We start from the raw sequence: 19,930 nt of genomic DNA, 5'->3' as shown, positions 1-19,930 counted from the left end.
TATATGTATATATATGTATGTATATATATATATATATATATGTATGTATGTATATATGTGTGTATGTATATTCAATCACTCGATAGCGTGTAATCACGTGGAAAGTTTGCTCGAGTTTGGCACGTACGCTGGTTAGTTTTAACAGAAAGCTCTCATCCAAATATGCGCTCGAAGAGAACTAATTTACTAACTTTTCCCTCTTTTACACAAGAGGGTCTGTATTAATTTCGACAAATAATAATTGGCAGAAAAAACTTTAAAAATTAATATTCGCATAACAAATATTAACTTTGCGAAGGTTTTTTTTAATAAACTCTGGTAATTATTTTGTGTTAATTTATTAAGAGATTAAGAACGAATATATATATATATTTTGTTAAATTTATTTTATCTGTGAGCAAATATGAATAAAACATTAAATTTTTCAAATATTGTGTAATCAATATATTTCACAAAACTCTAGGGAAAATATCTTAATTAATATTAGACTGATGATCTTTGCCGTCATACACCGAGGTCAAACATTTATATAGTTTTATACGTAGTTTGTGTATGCTGTTGATACCTTTAAATGTATGAAGTTCAATGATCGTAGTTTTAAATACGAAAATTATTTGCCAATCAAAGAATTGTATTACTTCTCATCTTCCTTTACCTTAGTTTATGTTTATCTCACCAAGCTTTTCTCATAAGGTCACTTTAAATTTCACTTGCGCGTACTCTCTTGTGAAATCTTAAACTTCTTTATGCATTCGGGCTCATCTTAACAATAATTTCTAATACATTCTAATTGGATCGTTTCATTTACCTTAATATTTCGACACAAAATTATAGGTTTATGTTAGTATATTTTTTACGGTAATACATTTAATAGATAAGAACCATTGCATAGCTCTTTTTTTTTTAGATTTATGGGACTTAAATGCTACTTCTGTGAATATATTATATTCACTTTAATTATAACGATAATCATCGGTCTTTCTAATCGGAGTTGTAATTTTATACAATTATTGAGTTTTGTTATGATGAAGTTGTTACAAGTACTGTCTTACCTTAAACTTATATCTTTTTGTCGTAACAATTATTTCACCCGAAACTTTCGTCTTTTTAAGAAATCTAATTTTCCATTCAACATTAAAAACTGCGTACCGTATTCCATATATCATTGCCAGTCTCACTGAAGTTTTATAAAAATTTATTACCGCATTATTTTATACCGTACAGTACACGTACGACATACTCTATACTTAATTTTTCTTGGACGTCATCTTACACGTGGGTCTTTACTTTTTTTGTATTTAGCTCTATTGCATTATAGCACATCTTTGCTTACCGTCTTATTCGTTATATAATGTCACCATTTAAGAATATATATAGCAAAGAAATGTAATTACCTGTTCTTGTAAGGCTACCAATTTATCTTCAAGGTTCACCAAACGTTCTTCGAATGCGTCGTACCTATTACTCATGTCCGATACGATTTCATACACAGTGTTCTGCGTCTGAAAACATATTAATCAATTTCCTCCATATTTATCATACGGTGACATATGCGTGTACTTACTTTGGCCATGTCCGTTATTGTATTCGCATTGTCCATTAGTTTTCTTTGGTCCATTTTAACTTTTCTTAATCTGTAAAAAATGGACGTTTTAAAATTGTTTACGATATAAATAAAGTTGTAGCTTTGAATATCGATGTGCGTTTTCGTTTTTATTTGGATACAATTTTACAAGCATCTATAGACTGGTTGTGTTAGTAAGGATATCTATTTTAAAGTTTTTAACCAAACAATTCGCTATATTTAGATTAAAAATGTCTGGTATTATTGATAAAATTTACAGCAGAGAAATAAAATTTCTTATATGCAAAAAATATAAAAACGCTTTTTGTATTCAAATCAGAAACGCCTGACATTTACTTTTTGCAGAGATCCAAACTGCTTTCCGTTTTACATAGAAAAAATTTGCCAGTCAAAGTTGTAATAAAAGAGTTATTTACATTTTTTAAGTACAAAAGTTCTGAGAGTAGCACTTGGAAGTTTTTCATTCTGTTTGTACGATTGTTAATATTCATTCATTTAATCAGAAATAGTTTTTCAGAAGTTCTACGAGATTACAAAGTACAAAATTAAGTATCGAACTTCTCGATATTAATAAATCAAAAATGAACAATTTTTAGAGGATTATTTAAATCATTATGCTCATATAGTAATGTAGTACGATTTAAAGATTTTCACCAGCTTAAATGATGTTATTAAAGAATAAGGTTAGAAAATAAAAAAAAAATGTATTTATTTTTATTCTAAGCTTACAATTGATAATAATTGTCATAAAAATATAACATCATATTATGCTTCTTCGAAAAAAAGGTGGAAATAATATAGCGTTGTTTATGAATTATTTTATTTAAAAGGTTTTTCGGAACATTTACTCTATTCATAATGATTTTTTTAATAGCAATGCCATATTATGTCGCTCCCTATTTCCCATACGAATTTCGGATTCATGTTTTTATTCTTAGCTTGAAAACTAATTTTGTGTGGGAACAAATGGTGTATAGGTTTAGCATTCCCCTCGGGCACCTACTCTATTTTTTTTTTTTTATCCCCAAACCCAACAAATTTTATGTACGGCTGGGAAATAAAAGTACCGGAAAAACGATCGGCTGGGCCGTTTTAATGTTTTCGCGTAATCCCGAAAAACCGATAAACTCACGCGTATATAGCCAATAAAAATTTCCTTTGGTGTGTCCGAACTCTGCCTGCGTTCACCCGTTTCACCAGTCTGGTGTGTTTGTAGATCAGCCACGTTTCTCGGAGAACGTTAGCCGCTGCGTTTTTCAGCTGTGGAAAAAAATAAAAAAGTCATTATTACGGTATTGTGTTTTATTTTGTTTACGAAAACAAGCAAACAGCATCGACACGATAAAGATCGCTGTACGATTGTTTTAGTGCTGTAATTATTATACTTAAGCAATCGCATAATGCGTTTGTCGCGTACTCGTTTTGTCAGTTGTGTGTCCATCATGAAATTGTGCACGTGCTTCTCGGCCCTGGACAATTCCATTTTCCGGGACACGACGGCCACCAGAAGAGCCGTACAACCGGCGCCCTGCAAAACACCATTCGATGTAACCGAACTGTAGTGTTGCCAGTGGTGGTGGTACAATAGTCAAACGGGGACTGTACGCTCTACGTAAAATCTAAGTGGGTATATGATTTCGTAAGTCTAATTTGATTAGTGTGTGTAATGGATGACTAAAGCCAACGGGACTAATTTTAAAGGGTACATGCACTTTGGTGACGGCGAGGTGATCAACGTTTTAATCGTATTATTGGATTGATAGAAAAAAAAAAAACAAATAAATCAATGGCCATGAAGGATGCATCGCGAAAACCATGCGGTACAAAAAAAAAAACATCTTTGTACGTGTTGATTTATTTATTTTTTTTATTTGCGAAAAATACTTCGGTCCGCACTCTTTGAGCTTTTAAAATTAAACAAAGATGAAATATAAAAGCTCGATGATTAAGTTGTTTGAGTAGTATAGCTAGCTAAACTCATGCAAAAAATAAAATGCTCAATGAACTATGCATTGTTTAGTATGTGTAAAAAATGTATCAATGCTAAATGTATGCAAATAATATTTCGTTATTCAATAAATCATAAATAATTATCATCAAAAGCGTAGTGTTTAACTCTTTTTTTTTTTTGCTTTTATGTTATTGACTGTTTTTTTCGTTTTGTCATTGATGTTTTTGAACCGATAGCTGGTGGGTTTTGTTTGATTTTTAAAGGGGTTTCCCAGTTGTTTGGCATTTGTGTCGGAAATAATAGGGACGTACCCAAAAAACTTTCATTTTCAAAAATAAATGTCCAATATCAATGTGTGTTTGGAGTCGGTACGTTTTATTTATTGATATGTACGACGACAAAAACATTTAACATCGTCATGTACTTGCTATCTCTTAAACGTTCAATATTTTTTTATCACTTTTCGTCTTCTGCTAGACGTTTACCACCAACTCCACGCCAGCACATAGCGAGAAATAATAGTCTGCAGCAAAGAATACAGTGCAGATATTTTCAGTTTATGTAGGTTATTATTGTTATTAATATTTGTTATAGTGATTCAATCAGCAAAGCGTTGTACATCATCCACGTCATTATTGTAAAGTTATCGCATGCAATATCGTATTGATAATAAAAAACATTAGTTTCCTGTACAGCTTTATCATAAATCAAAACAATGTAACGTGCAACGCGAATTAGTAAACAAAATAGTTAAATAATTGATCGTTATTTACACATGATCTTCATTTTGCATTTTATTTTAAATTTCATTGAGGTGTTGATTTATATTAACAAAGCGTGAGGCTGTTGATTCTGCGCATGTGAACATTTCTGTAGCTATTATTTAATAACAAATATGAAGTGTAAAAGTGAAAATAAAAAAATTCCCAAAAAATACGCTTGTTAGACAACTGGTTTCAATTCCGACAGATTTTCTTTTTAATTATCACCCCGTTTATTCGTAAAAATCCCAGACCAAACATTTTATTTTCGTGCAAAAAAATTCGTCATTTGTAAATAATTGTAGAGCGTATCATTCATATTATTATTAAATTTATTTGTGTGTACAAGTGTTATACTTTTTCCTAGAAACTATAGAACGGTGCATCTACGCCATATAGGTAGTGTCTAATTTCTAATTATAAATTATAAAATAATATCAGTAATAAATAAATGAAATATTAGTTAATACCATAGTAATTAGTATAATAATAATAATAATAAAATAATAATAAACTGTACACATTAACCGTGACACTATTAATGAATATAGTTGAGGATTAGTCAAAGCCGTTCGTTCACAAAATATGTAAAAAAATATTTGCTCAAAAATTAAAAGTATTACATATTATAAATTGTGCCTAAGTCACTATTTGAAACTACTGTACACAACCGCAGAGTGACGTATTGCATTTCCTTAAAATTTGTCGTATACAGCGTGACACTTGGAATGTGCATCGTCCGAGCTATCCTCTGAGAGGGCCAACTAAAACTTGTGACGTTAAACGTCGTATAATGAAGTAAATGAAATGAATCGCGTTTGAAAATATGTACAAAGCTGATGCATTTCACGTATGCTCATCTCCCAATAACACTCGTAGCGATGTAAACTTTTTATGGTGAACAGGCGCATTTGAAAAGCTGGTACAATGCAATTCCAAGCGGCTAACAGGCAAAAAATGTTATTTTGAAGCAAAAGTCGGCCGTGGTATAGGATGTCTCTCGGAGGTCGTTTTGGGTAGGTAAGGGTGATTGAGTATTTTTTTTAATTATTTGGTTTTGTGTTTTGAACTGCAGTGTTGGGGCTTACCATTATGCCGGTGGTGACCGCAATGCCACGACCACAGTAAGTGTTTGGCACTATGTCTCCGAAGCCCACGCTCAGGAACGTGATCGCTATGAACCACATGGAGTTCAGCAGGTTAGCGTGATCTTCATCATGAAACCTACAGAGCCCCATATCATAATATAAAGAGAATTGATGGCACAACCCCAGCACCCGTACAAATATTATAAATAAATAAAAAATAATAATAATAATAATAAGAAAACATTACTATTGTATAAAAACTATAAATATTAGATGATTACGGTACACATCAAGTGATTTCATACTCTTTTTCACGCTGCATGTCAATTCTACGTGTTTGTTATCGTTATTCTTAAACCTATCGACTCCAAAAAACACATCGATACGCCGTGTCACCGTTCGTTAGGTTTAAAACAATAGCCAAAGTTTAAGGTATTTTTTTTTTTGTGTACCACTGATTATCGGTACATTTAAAAACGAGACAATAACACAATGACTTCAACAGTTTTTCCCATACCGCTCGACGATTTTCTACTATCTGATTTTCCAACTAATATTTAGCGTTCAACAAAATACCCTCGGCGAATTTAGTTTGTAAGTCGTGTCGTTGGAAAGTATCCGATCGTCACGAATTTCCGATCGAAGGACGACGACGTGTGACATGACTGTTCGGTTAACGTTCAATAGTAATGTATCGTTCTCGAGATTAATTCGAAAGTCTCAAAAGTTATCCGGTCAGTTTCGGTAAATGACTTTTTAGAGGCAATATGAAGTTGGAAAACTGTGCGCGGCGGCTGTATGATACAAAGTTGGCCGGACCTGGTGCCAGAAAATAATTATTTAGGGCCTGCGTCATGTCCCTTCGGGGGAAAAAAATGTACGGTTAACAATAACGATGATTAAAATTTCGTACAAATCGTGAGTTATAATTCAGCCGTCGGAATTAGATTGTCCGTATTTTACTATCAGGTCGGCGGCGGTGTGCAACGTGAACCCAATTAATGCGTTACTTTAGTGTTAACAATATCAATTATCGTAGCGACTGGTGTAACACGATATGTACACTTATCGCGTCCACCTATAATTACAAAGAGTGTAAACATTTCGCTTTTAATTGAGATAAAAAAAAAACCCAGAAAATACGAGTGTATCCAATACAGTTTCTCGTATGTATGTAAAAAAAAAAAAAAAAAAAAGCAACAACAATAAAAATAAAACATCGGACACTGGTGGGGTTACTTATTATGTGTGAGGGTAAACGAGGGTTGAGGTATAAATGATTGGGGACAAAAAAAAAATCAAAAGCACACCATGACTGTGTGTGTTGTTGTGTGTGTCTCTGGTATTATCATATTATTCGTGTGACACTATTAATCTTACCATAATACCGCAAGACAGCGTGATGCCTCGTCCGCAGTAAGTGTTTGGTACAATGTCTCCGTAGCCTACACTGAGTAACGTGATGGCTATCAGCCACATGGAGTTCAAGTAATTTGCGTGGTCCTCGTCGTGGAACCTGCGTGCAATACATACACATGTGTCTACTGCACTACCCTGTCCACTACCGGCCGCTTAATTACGTGTTTGGTAGCGGTAAAGAATAGTCCACACAACACGTGCGTGACGTCACACTTACATCCGCCTCAACTTTTAATTAATTAGCAATGCGTCGCATTTGAATGCGCACATTTTAGTTTATCGTGTACAACCAAATCAATATTACACATCGATATTAATTATATTTAATGATTATAGCAAAAAAGGAAAACCATAGTAATTTTTTAAGAGAGAGAGTTTATTTTTACTGTCACCTGAAAAAACACGCTCTGCGTATCCGTTATCATAGTGAAGATAACACAAATTTTTCTGAACAATAGATGATTTTTTATACGCGGAAAACGTATAAAATAACTTTTATACGCATAAAAAACATAATAATATATCGACACGCGGTTGAAACGAGCGTAGAAAGAAAAATGGATCGCAGTCGTATTTTTTCTGATGGTAACCCTGAAGGTTCGGGAGGTTACAGTAAAGCTACTAATGGTTTATTGAAGTAAGACTTTTAATGTGTTTTCGTCGTTACACTTGAAAAAGTCTAGTTGAAAAGCAACGGTGGTTAAACAATGTTGTACCGATCGAGTTTAATTAATTTACATAGACCGCTATAGCAGTGCGAGTCAGCTAGCTGGTGTTTCTTTCCCTTTTTTACCGACACACAGTTATATCGGAGCATTGATTTGACATACGCGTATGCACTAGAAATTCAGGGAAAACGACAAGGTGCCATTAATTATTCGAACATTTCCACGTCAAGGTTATTTCGATGTCAGTATTTTCCGACGGTTCTGTAATTTGCTAATTTCATTGTATCGGCGCACAAATACAGTCGACTCAATAGGATTAGTATACACTATGTGGTTTATGTTGACTGTTTATTACTGTGCGTCAAATTCATTTTTTCCACGACAAAAATAATGCGAAATAACACGCCTTGCAAGTCAAATGATTAAAAACCTATTCGTGGCTATATCCTAACCGGACTACACGACCGTCATTTATTTAACAAAAATTTTATTTTATTTTGCAGCGGAGTAAATGTTCTCTATGCTCGAAAAATCAATACCGCCGCCCTTAATGAATTTTCTCGGTTTTTTAACGTTCCCGATAGAATCACGTTGGTCGTTAAACGTTCATTAGCAATAGGGGTACATTTGCCCCTCTGCGGTAACCTTGTTACAGAAATTATAATATTTAATCATCGGACACGTTAATTTTACGGGCGCGCGTTTTGCAATTAAACGGTCGATGGATTACTGAGGGTTTTAGTTTGAAATCGTTTTAATTTGTTTTGGAAACTACTCGTGGGTATCAAAGCAGCTGTGCCAACCGTGTTAGCACTTTGGATCTTATATGTACTACTAAAACGAATATAAGATATATTTGGACAGCTAATAGCTCGAGTGGTACGACAAATGACCACGGCGGTAAGTTATTAAACATAAAACAACCATTTGAATGATTGGTGTTAGTCGTTTGAGAGAGTCCAAATTACCCGGGAGGCTATCTGTTATGAGGGGCTGCCGGTAGTTTTGGTTCATTTGTTCGAAAGAATAATGGTTGTAGGAAGTAATTTTAGGTGAATGAACAAACGAATTTACGATAACTCGGGGCGCAAACGACCAAAAGTCGATTTGATAATTAAGAAGGAAAGTCGTCGTTGCCGTTCATCATTCTACATGCCATCGCTTGACGAAAAGCCGATTGATTATTTTGTCATCGATTGATTGAGAAAATAAAGTCATTTAGATTTTGTTATTTTTTGTAAATTCTGCGAAAACAATTGAAAATGGCATTGAGTCATACGAATCGCTTAAAACACAGAGAACGATAGTAAAAGAACTTAACATACTTTCAGTAAATAGTTGTTGATATATGTATAAATCGATGGATTTTTTCTCAGTAGTTCAAAGCCCATTGAACATTTTGATATTGTATGTTATTTAAGCTTTTCGACACCAAAAAAAAAATACTTTGTAGCAGGGCTTAATCATTTTCCATGACGTTTTCAAACGACAAAAAACGATATAATTGCAAAACCACAAATGTTAAAATATCAGTAAGATTTTTTCGTTTATTTCATTGAACAAAATAAATTAAATGAATAAAATCATATTCGTTATGTTTTACTAATAAAAACGTTACAAAAAACATGTATAAGGAGTTAATGTATTAAAATATCTAAAACGTTCTAATATGATAAATTCGTCTTTATTTTCCGACAGAAATAACTGTATTAAAAATAGTACTATTAAAGTAAATGGAAAATATTTTTAAGCCAACATATTGAAGATTAATGAAATATGCGAATAAAATGAATGTGTTATATTCTTAGAATATATACAAGAAAAGTTATAAATTATTATAAAAATACTAAGTTAGTATGTTCAGGAAATTAATTTGAAAAATAAGTTAAAAATAACTCGGAATTTCGTATTTATACGAATGGTTGCACTATATAGATATTATTCAAATGACAATTTCAAATTCATTGATAAAGATATTGATAACATAAATGTTCCATGCTCCGAATGAACTATATGCATAAACCTTAATTTACGTTCGGTTAGAATGTTATAACTAAACGGTTATTGTTTAGAACGTTTGATAGTAAAATTAGACTGAGCTTATAGTTCCAGTATGAATTATACAACATTGACTGTTTTAGCAGTTAAAACATTCTTTTATAGCAATTAAACAAGTCAGTAGAGTAATAAATTTGAATAGAGAGAATAACATTTTTCTAGTATACTTAATGAGAGACTTATCCAATGTGTAAAATAAATAATTAAATAGCTGATATTATTTATTGAGAGTATTGAAGATATAAAGAATTGTAGATGAAGTGACTAAGAAAAACAGTCGGGTTTTTTCGAAAACAGTAAATTATTTTTAATAAAAACTACCAAACTTAGTCATTTCGGAAAAAAAGTTAAAAAATAATTTAAGACGTTATCATAAAATAAAAACTTTTTAAATAACAGAAACTTTAAATAAGAAAACGTTTAATTGGGCTGTATAAAAAAACAAATAAAATTTTAACGTTTTAAAATTTATAACTTAAAAATAATAAGAACATTTTTATTTCAAAACCTGATTTATAATGATTTGGTTGCTGACATATTATTGTATTTTGAAATTAAGTTTTTTGATACGTTTTTGTTAATATTGCGGCATTAAATATTTTAATGAATGTTATACTCGTAATAGTTTGTAGTATTTTTTTTCACCTCTGAGAGTATTATGATAGTAAAATGGGTCTCATTTCTTACTAAATAAAAATTAAATATGCACGAGTTGTCTACGAAAATTCAGTGAAGGCTGTGGAAAAATTTTTAACAAAAAAGTCACTTGCAGCCTACGGAAATTAAAGAAATTCGAATTTTGAAAATCTCCCCAATAATACATTATTACTGAAGTAAGTAATCAGTCACAATCTTGGAATTTTAATTAAGATTTTAACCAACACGTACGTTTTTTTAGACAATTATAAGTTTTTCTTTTAAAACTTGGAGAGATACAGAAATTATCATAATTAGTCTGTTAAGCCAAGCTTTAATTTTATCGTTGCAAATTTTACAGACGACTGAAAGATAATTTTTTAAAAGTTTTTCATTCACATTTGAATAGAAATAAAAACCTTTTTTATTTGTACTAAAAGTGTAAATGGGTTATGCATAAAATGTGGATCAGATAATAAGCTTGAAAATACTGGTAGGATTGAAGGTTTGTGTGGAAGATTTGGGATGGTTTATCGGGATTAGGACATTTTGTGTGGTCATTCAATTTGCTATTCTAATACACCACTGGGAAATGTTTCTCATAAATACCTTCGAAGGTATAAGTTTTATAGTTATTTGCTAGTCGAACGGTCCTGTGTATTCAAATTGGCCAGTGCTATTGATTAGTCGTCAGGTATTTCACATTTATTCATTCACAAAACTAAAATGCTATTCAACCGTATTTAAGTAAAACAATGGGTACTCATTTGATTTGATGCACAATTGTGTTACTGTCTGATTTTAACCTTCTCGATCGATACAAGCAAATTAAATTTGTACAGTTTATTGAGCATTTAAACTCAGTAAGTTAATCAATAGTCAATAAAAGTTGAAAAACATTTTAAAAAATTGCAACAGTTCAAAGTGTAAATGGAATAATTGCATGATAAATTTTTTACCCAATATTATTCATAGTGATTAATTATTTAAATTTATGTATTAATTTTAACATAATTTATTAAACTATTTTATAATCAACTAAATATATGGTTAATGTATTAAAAGTTTAGATCAATCGAATAGTATGCAAATTTAATTTGAATTAATGGAATAGCCCTATCAGTGAAATATATGTTTAAGATAAAGGTGAAATACAGTTTATATTATAAAATTGAAATTTTAATTTTTTAAATCGTGGTATAAATAAAAAATTTAATTACGTTTTTGAGTTCATCTGTTTTTCTTTTAAGTGATTCTACAAGTTTTTCTGTAAATGAAAAAAATATATTTCTGATTTATTGAAGTATTAATTTATTAACTCATTTTATAATTTTATTACCGTGAATGAACTAGCCAACTTTTGTCGGAAGTATTTTGAAGGGAATCTTTCGAATATAGTTTCAATTAACTTAGCGGTTTTGGATTATAATCTTCATTTTGAAAACCGTTTCTTAATTAAATTTTACAACTATTTAATATCAGAGATTTTCAGGTTTCAAAACGTTATGATGAGATTCTCTAGACTTTGAATTTTTATTGGAATATATTATCAGGGTCTTCTTAAACTATGTTAATCTACAAATTTTGGTATTCATGACATAACATTTAATGTTTATTATAATTAGGCGACACTGTTTTGTCAATATTGTGATAAAATTCTAAATTACCATGCGTAAAAACACATATATATTTTTTTTATACACTTAACTTCTGTATTAAAATCAAATTACTAGTGAAGCATTATTTTGCCATATAACTTTAGTTATTACCTGAATGCAAAAGGGTTGTGGTATTTATTAATAATTAATGTGTTCAAAAGTAGTTTTTCGGCTTAACGTATTTTTTATACGCAATTTATACCTATTAAAAATAAAATGAAATAATAAACTAGAACACATTTTAAGGAAACTATATTTCAGATAAAGATCATTTTAGTTAACCATGAAAATATGAATGATGTAATCGTGATTTTTTAGTGTATGTCTTCAATGTACAATATAGTGTATCGTCATTGAATTCGGTTGGTAAGTTAGAGAAGATTAAAATAGGTACCTTGAACTGTGGCAATGTAAAAATTAGAGTCTCGTGAATATCGTGTCCTAGAATTAAGGTTGGTTGTGAAGACAATTTTAAAAAAATAAAGAAGAGTATTGAATAGTTGTGACATTTAAGTACCTGAACTCAAAAGAAATTCAATGATTACCCGTAAAAATATAATTAAAAGAAAATCGTTTCAGACGCTTTTACCTTTCGCACTGTCTGAGCGTCCAGCTGGCGATGATCCACAGGGATACCATGAACACGAGTAGCACCGTGCCAGGGCAAATGGTCATGAGAGTTTTCAGCACAAACCTCGTATTGAAGTTGATTCGGTTCAGAGCACCAATGCTGCGGGACGACGCGTCCGTGAATAGTTTGCTGTGCAACAACATGACCCTGCAGATCAGGTACAATCGGAAGAACATTGGTAGCGATAGCGGTACGTCGTACGGCACCCATCGCGTTTCCAGCTTGCCGTGCTTGTTTGCTAGCTTGGTCTTCCACTCGAAGTAATACTCACCGGGTATCGGATGGATGGCACATATCACTAGTTCCATTGTTATTGTGGCTATTCGTTGCCACGTCATCGCGATCCGCCAGTCGTCCGCACAGTTGTCGATCATAAATAACTGAATGAGAAAAAAAAACCAGCTGATTGTAATGAATGGAAAAAATAATATCATACAAACCATACCGTTCGGGTCAATTACATTTTAAGCGAAATTTTATTAGGACCGCTTTTAAACAATTAAAAAATAATTTCGTTGCGTAATGCAGAAGGTGTTGATGCGTCGCATTTTAAATTAGATTCTACTAAAAACGAAGGGGACAAAATTAAGTTTGTTGGAATAACTTAATTACTTTTTCTACTCGGTTTGTCGAGGATCAAAATTAAGACTCCTACATGTGTTTGCTATCAAAACTTTTTCATTTAAATTGTTTGCAATAAACATTAGTCGTGGATTAATGTATAATTTAGTCACAATTGTTACGGTTTTTATGTAAATTTCATTTGTTCGAGTTGTTTTGACTACGAAGTTGATTCCATTATCTCGACAAATTTATTATTTCAGCGTTTTGAAAGGAAAATAAAAAAAAAAATAGGTCCAATAGAAAAACATCTATATATATTTATGAAATAATAATAATAAAACAAAATAACGAGCTGTCATTATTTATTTGCCGCAGAAGTATTTTTTTTTTTTTTTAATTCTTAGTATAAGATTGAGTTTTTTGTCGAAGAAAACTACAAACAAAACTTAAAAAGAAGGGCTATAAGTTATGTAAAAAAATGAACAAAAAAAATAGTGACAAAAAAATGCGTCAGCGTTAAGGAAATACTTAAAGAAATGAGAATGTTGTAGTCGCCCGTTCTGGTAACGATCGTGTACCCAAAAATGCACAGCCACAAATATTCACGTGTCTTTTGGATATACTTTTGCTAAAAAGAAGAATCTTATTATTCCATTTGGAATCGCCTGATTTAAGATAACATTTATGTCTTATGGAGAACAGAAAACACAACACCCAAGCCATTCCATCAATAATTAATGAGTATATTTTAAATCTTCGTGAATAATGCATATCAAGCACAGTTTTGGCTAAGATTCTCGGTATCTTCATGTTATTTGTCTTTTTCTCTTTTATAGAGGGGGAGTGAGAAAGAGTAGCGAATTGAAATTTCACATTATATATAGCTTAATATATTTCATTAAAAAAAAAAGAGAATAAAATTACTGAACACAAACAAATAAATGGGCTTGTTTTTGTTTTAAAACTGCCACGAAACTTAAACTGTAGAATATTATCATACAAAATATGACTCTTATTTAATTGAAATTCGAGTTTATTATATTTACTGTCAAATGGGAAAATGTGATTTCACGATCAAACTTGCCTAATCTCCATAATAGTGCTTGGGTAAATTTTAACTATAAGACTTGTTAGCTGATCGCAGATCTCGAGCTTTAATTGCATCAAGATAACAAAATGATGTTTACTTTAGACAGAGATAATGTTTCCCGATAAATCCTTGCCTAATCGTTTTTGGTATTTGATTACTACATAAGGTCTCTGCAAACTGAAATGGCATGTGAACACGCAGCTGTTGCGTTTTGTACGACGATTCAAAAAGGGATCAGCCAGGAAAGAACAACTTAACATTCAATTGCTTTCGTTGCAGCAAAGGAATTATTATAAAATTTGCTTATCGTAAATTACGTTTATTCATAAAATTAACGATTTAAGTCATTTGTTGCTTTTTTTAATGAAAAATACTTGTGTTTTTTCATTTCGCCTACCCTTGCGCATGAGAATTACGATAACTGAATTTTCGTTTTTGAAGTACAAAAGTAATCCACGACAAAACGGTTCGTTAAGCAGACCAGAAATTCTTTATATAGAAATAGTCGTGTTTGTATGTGCATTCTGGTAACCAAAACTGCATCGTAGTGTTAAAAAATATTAATTAACTCTTTAAGTAAAAGTAGATTGTTTAACGGTACTCAACTTTATCGTACTATGTACACTTAAGCTGTAGTTTTAAAAAACATAGAGGCATTATTCTATGGAAAGGACGATAAAAAATTTAGCCCTGTATTACTTTTTCAAGCATACAACTATATTACATGGAAACACGCATTATTGTATTACACTGTATGATGAGTAAATTCTTTTACAAAATGTCTGTACTCAAAGAACATGTATTTTTAATTAATAGTAAAACACAAGACCAGAGAAACAAAAATGGTGTGGCTAGGGCTTGTTGTTTATTTGCTTTACATGTTTTAACTGCCCAGAAAACTTTTGACCTCCCATTTTAAGTATTTCGTTTACATTTTTCTTATACTCCCGCTTTTTAATATAAGTAAAAGCGCATTTTCCATTGAGGTTGAGAACAAATTACATCAAGGATAAAAAAAGGCCATACTCAAATAAACATTTATTTCTTCGTGAAATATAATACCTTATTATTTTCCATATAATGGGTTAAAATAAACTTAAATTTAACGATTAGCAACATAATGACCGTTTGTTTTAGTTTTTATTTGCGGGAATGTTATATTATTGAAATTCTTCAACGTGGATGTAGTTTCCGTATTGCTAAATACTTATTTGATTATTAGCAACAGTAGTATTGTATAATATTACTACCTAATACTCATCGTAGTAAAAATTAATATTTTTGTGTTGCGCTAATGAAAATAAGTAATAAAATAGTTTTATCTTCTTTGATCGCTATTTTCTTTTTGTAGCTGAATTATCTGTCAATATTTCGAAAGTCTAACGCTTTCCATCATTAAGGCTATATCTTAATGTTGTTTGCTTTCGTAGAATACTCGTAGTAAACGTTCCTTAGAATGATTAATTTAGTATTATAGCCTTAAAAATTGAAGTGTTGACCTCCGAAATAATAACGGATTCAAATAGAGCATGTTATGCAATAAAAATAATATTATATTTTAATAATTCTAGAATAATTATTTATTGAATTGGAAATTTCTCTGTATATAATATTCTGGACTTAAAAATTTTGTCAGAATATTTTTTTTAATCAAAAGAAAAAATATGATTAGAAAGTGCACATTAATTATTTTGTTGATGAGTATTTTTCATTTAGCTTAAGTACGAATTAATATTTTAAAATAAACGTTTGTAGTTTTTCTTAATTACACTGGCTATCAATTTACGTATAAAGTTTTGTACAAAAAATGACTTACCTGTACTTCAAGTGCATGATAAGCCATGATAAGTCCCAATAGAATAATTGTGGATACGGATATGAGCGTTTTCAATGATGTCGAGTAAAATGATGTCTAAAAAAAAAAAATAAATAATTGAATGCTGTTCAAGCAATAATTTATATACAGGGTGTTCAGTAAGTCAGGAAACGGGTTTCTATTGTTCTCATTGTTTGTAACAATGAGAACAATAGAAACCCGTTTCCTGACTTACTGAACACCCTGTATATAAATTATTGCTTGAACAGCATTCAATTATTTATTTTTTTTTTTTAGACATCATTTTACTCGACATCATTGAAAACGCTCATATCCGTATCCACAATTATTCTATTGGGACTTATCATGGCTTATCATGCACTTNCAGGTAAAAGATGAACCCAATGATAACGGGTTACTTATTTGACCATTTCTAAATATAGGGTTATATTTTTACTACTCGAGTCAAGCTATAAAAATGTTTTTAAATGTATTGGCCTAAAGATTTATTTTTATGTTTTAAAACAATCATTACAATTTAAGTCCTCGATTCATTATATATTTCCCTCTTTAAAAAAATGGGTTTGTTAGTATTTGAAGGAACTTAAACAATAAAGAATTCTTTGTTATTTGTATTATTTTTCGATTGAAACAATATTGTTACTAATGGAAATATATTTTATCGTATAAATAGAAGAAAGCTTTATGATAAATAAAATCAATAGCAAATAGACAGTTATGATAAGAGTAGGAACTTGCTTTAAGTTAAAACATGTGCTAAATATATTTAATAATGTTTGGTTTGGAAACAAAAATATTAAAATATAACAAAACAAACAAATGAATAATACATGTTTGATATTATTTTTTGTTCAATAAAATAAAGTACTATTAAATGTGTTTCTGCAAGTAATAGACTTTATAACTCTTTATAATTTTAATGTAAATTATTATTACTTCAATTTTATTTTGAATTCATTCATTTAGTATAACTTTAAACTAAAAGTGTCACTTTTCTTTATTTTGACCCCAAAGTTGTTATATGTAACTCAATATAATGAGTTATGATAGTTAAATAGGTGTATATAATAATTTGTGAATATCTCTATTGTAGTAGAAGGAGGTAATTGGCTCTTAAAAATATAAAGCCAGTTTATAAAGTCTATAATCTATCATCCTTCATACTTGACCGAAGAATGCCAACTTTTAGTTGCTAAAAATGAATGGATGAAAAAAAAAAATTATGAAAGAGAGGAGTATGTTTGCGCACCTAAACCCATTCACTGTACTTGGCTAAATGTCAATAAGTTTTTATTACCAATAAACAAGAAGGGTTGTGGTGAAAGTTCCGAAAAACGCGCATTATTTAAACTTCTTAGATAGTATAACTTATCATTGATCAGAATTACGAAATTTGTTCTGATGGGATAAGAAGTGAAGAAGTTAGTTAAAAGGGAAGATTGAGTTAGCCGAAACTTTGGATCACGAATAAAGTTAATATTGGTTTACTATTATAGTCTTTGTGGCTTGATGTCTTTGCTAAAATGGACTTTTCTATTTTTAGTCTTCATTGAACAAAGGCTGAATTCTTGGTATCATATTACAAAGATTAACTTTCGTCGAGTTATTATTGATGTATGACAGATGATGACCGTCTTCTGAATTTATCATTTAAAGTCTTCACATCATTGATAATGTTACTTGTTATTACAAAGAATAACCACTGGCTTGTCATTTGCATCAAGTGGTACATTGTTATAAAGTTTTTCAGACGTTGTAAAAGATCAATCAAACTTCACAAAAGGAAATGCTCAACAGCAAGTTAAATCATGTCACCAACTTAGTTCATGATAACTATGATCTTGTTAGACATGTATAATATTAATTATACGCAGTGTTTTTAAACAATATTTACATATTAGAAACGTACTTGAGTGTTCTTCAGAGCAAAAAATTTGTTAAATTTTCATAATTGTTAAATTAATCATTTTCGTCAGAATTAAATTACTTTAAGAGCATAATACAAGTCACTCATTTCTATGACACTCGACGAAATATTATCTTAGTCCATCTTTGAATTATTCGTTGTTTGGGTTAACGATCCGTTAAAAACTCAATATCTTATGCAATAGAACTCTAGTCAGTAAAATCTCATTGTATTTTCCCTGTTACCCATCTACAAAATCGTTAAAGAGTAGACTTATTCGTTTAGCTGCATATATGTAACGTATATATAGGTCTTCATGTGGTCACATCAAAATGCGAAGCTATTAATATAAAATAATATATAAATTGTGTTGTTGCTTATTTTATATTTTAAACAATTTGATAATTGAACAAATTGATTTTCGATTCAAACTCTTGACTAATGCAGTGTAATTATTTTACAGTATATTTACTTATAAAAATGTTTAGGTAAGGTTAAATAATTGAAAAATGATTTAAATTACTATAAATCAGCGATATATTCATAATTATATTCAAAAGAAAATAATTGGTTTACATTAATTATAAATGTTAAAATATTGAGCATTTATTACACATTGGACATAACTTTAGTACAAATTCATTATAAGTTTATGTGTATAATTTGTATAACTGAAATTTTAATGCTAATAAATTTTAATTCAATAAACATGATTGTCAGATACGTCTTACAATATAAGTGTATGAATTTTAACGGCATATTATAGATAAGCAGCAAAAGTACATTTCTGCGAACCTCCACCGTAACTTAAAAACTGTATAACTTTACTAATAACAATGAAGAAATAAATTTATAACTTTCGTTTTTAGTATAATCTTCTTCGATATAATTTTGCGTCTTTATGCAGTTACTTAAAATGCTAGTAACCTTAAACGACGAAGTTTAAATATTACGTTAGTTTTGTAACGGAAAATAAAATAAACTATTTGACTTCCACTGTTTCTTGGTTAAGTGTATAGGATAATTTTGAACAGTTTTTTTATGAAAAATATCAATTTATCTTTTTTCTTAAGATAAGTTTGAAGTACGATTTTTCCATATAGATCATATAAATCTTAGAAATATAAATAACACTATTAAAAGTGACTTATATGAGTTATTTTATGAACAGAAATGATTTGAAAATTGCTGATTCAGGGGTAATTTTTTAACTTTGGATCAGATTCGTAATTATTTTTGTTATAACAAAAATTATGTTTTTAGTTTTTGCGGAAAAAAATAAAGGTTTTGAAAGCATAGAAGTTATTTCAAGCGTCGAAAGTTTACTCCAGCTTTTTTTTTACTAGTTCCAAGCCAAACCGTACTCTCGGAATTTACAATGTGAATCAGTGGACCTAAAATAATTTTTGAGTTATTACTATGCCTGTTTACAAGCAACTAATAATGCCTATCGTACTATTTTTTAAATTACGAGTTTAGCCTTAGTTTTTATTTCGCCTAAGTTTTAAAAATAAAACTTGATGTTGTTGTCTGTTTATGATCTTTTCGTGGATTAAGGCAAATAGTTTTTGATGACAAATGTAGAATAGAACTTTTAAATATGCAATGCATTTTTTCATTGATTGTGGTTTTGTTTATATTTTTTTATAGGTTTTATATAGTTGTATGTCATTTGTAGTATTTGTTTAACATAAATCGTTAGAAATACTTGATAGTATAGATATAATCTTGATGTTAGATTCAGTAAAACAGAAAACGACAGCCACGTGTTAGTGTAGAATTATTGGCCAATTAATGATGAATGAATCATTCTGTATATATTATAACTTATAAGAGTTAAAGGCTAAACAAATAACGTATGAATACCAGTATTATATAATTTAATAAAATTAAGTTTTAATTATTTTAAAATTGTAAGCAGGTTCATCTTACTTACATAAAATATACTAGACTGTTGACTTTGCCTTTAGTATTAGAGTTTTAATTTATATATTTGATTAGTTAAAATTGTTACTATACTTTAACTAATAATAATAAAAATAAATAATAATACACCGCTTTGAGATAATAATAGTAAA

At 30.1% G+C, this 19,930-nt stretch overlaps 2 protein-coding genes across 6 annotated transcripts in view; one reads left to right on the top strand and one right to left on the bottom strand.

The window, feature by feature from the left end:
- LOC126894273 (small conductance calcium-activated potassium channel protein) overlaps window positions 1–19,930 on the bottom strand; it is a 208,643-nt gene that overhangs the window by 6,006 nt on the left and 182,707 nt on the right. For 3 of the 5 annotated variants that reach the window (XM_050665162.1, XM_050665159.1, XM_050665164.1), the window contains 7 exons: window positions 15,926–16,021; window positions 12,414–12,835; window positions 6,766–6,901; window positions 3,003–3,113; window positions 2,718–2,845; window positions 1,565–1,634; window positions 1,395–1,502 (listed from right to left, as the gene is read on the bottom strand). In XM_050665162.1, coding sequence (XP_050521119.1) covers window positions 1,395–1,502; window positions 1,565–1,634; window positions 2,718–2,845; window positions 3,003–3,113; window positions 6,766–6,901; window positions 12,414–12,835; window positions 15,926–16,021 — 1,071 coding nt within the window. Of the gene's footprint in view, window positions 1–1,394; window positions 1,503–1,564; window positions 1,635–2,717; window positions 2,846–3,002; window positions 3,114–5,385; window positions 5,522–6,765; window positions 6,902–12,413; window positions 12,836–15,925; window positions 16,022–19,930 lie in introns of all 5 variants that reach the window. The other 2 variants (XM_050665163.1, XM_050665160.1) reach the window with 2 other exon arrangements.
- Window positions 1–19,930, top strand: part of LOC126894279 (uncharacterized) — a 139,702-nt gene that overhangs the window by 44,598 nt on the left and 75,174 nt on the right. The window lies entirely within an intron of this gene.

The sequence above is a fragment of the Daktulosphaira vitifoliae genome, unplaced genomic scaffold (genome assembly GCF_025091365.1).
Source record: "Daktulosphaira vitifoliae isolate Bord-2020 unplaced genomic scaffold, ASM2509136v1 Scaffold_1, whole genome shotgun sequence".
Lineage (NCBI taxonomy): Eukaryota > Metazoa > Arthropoda > Insecta > Hemiptera > Phylloxeridae > Daktulosphaira > Daktulosphaira vitifoliae.
Note: the sequence above shows the minus strand (reverse complement) of the source record. Positions and strands in the feature narration are given on the sequence as shown.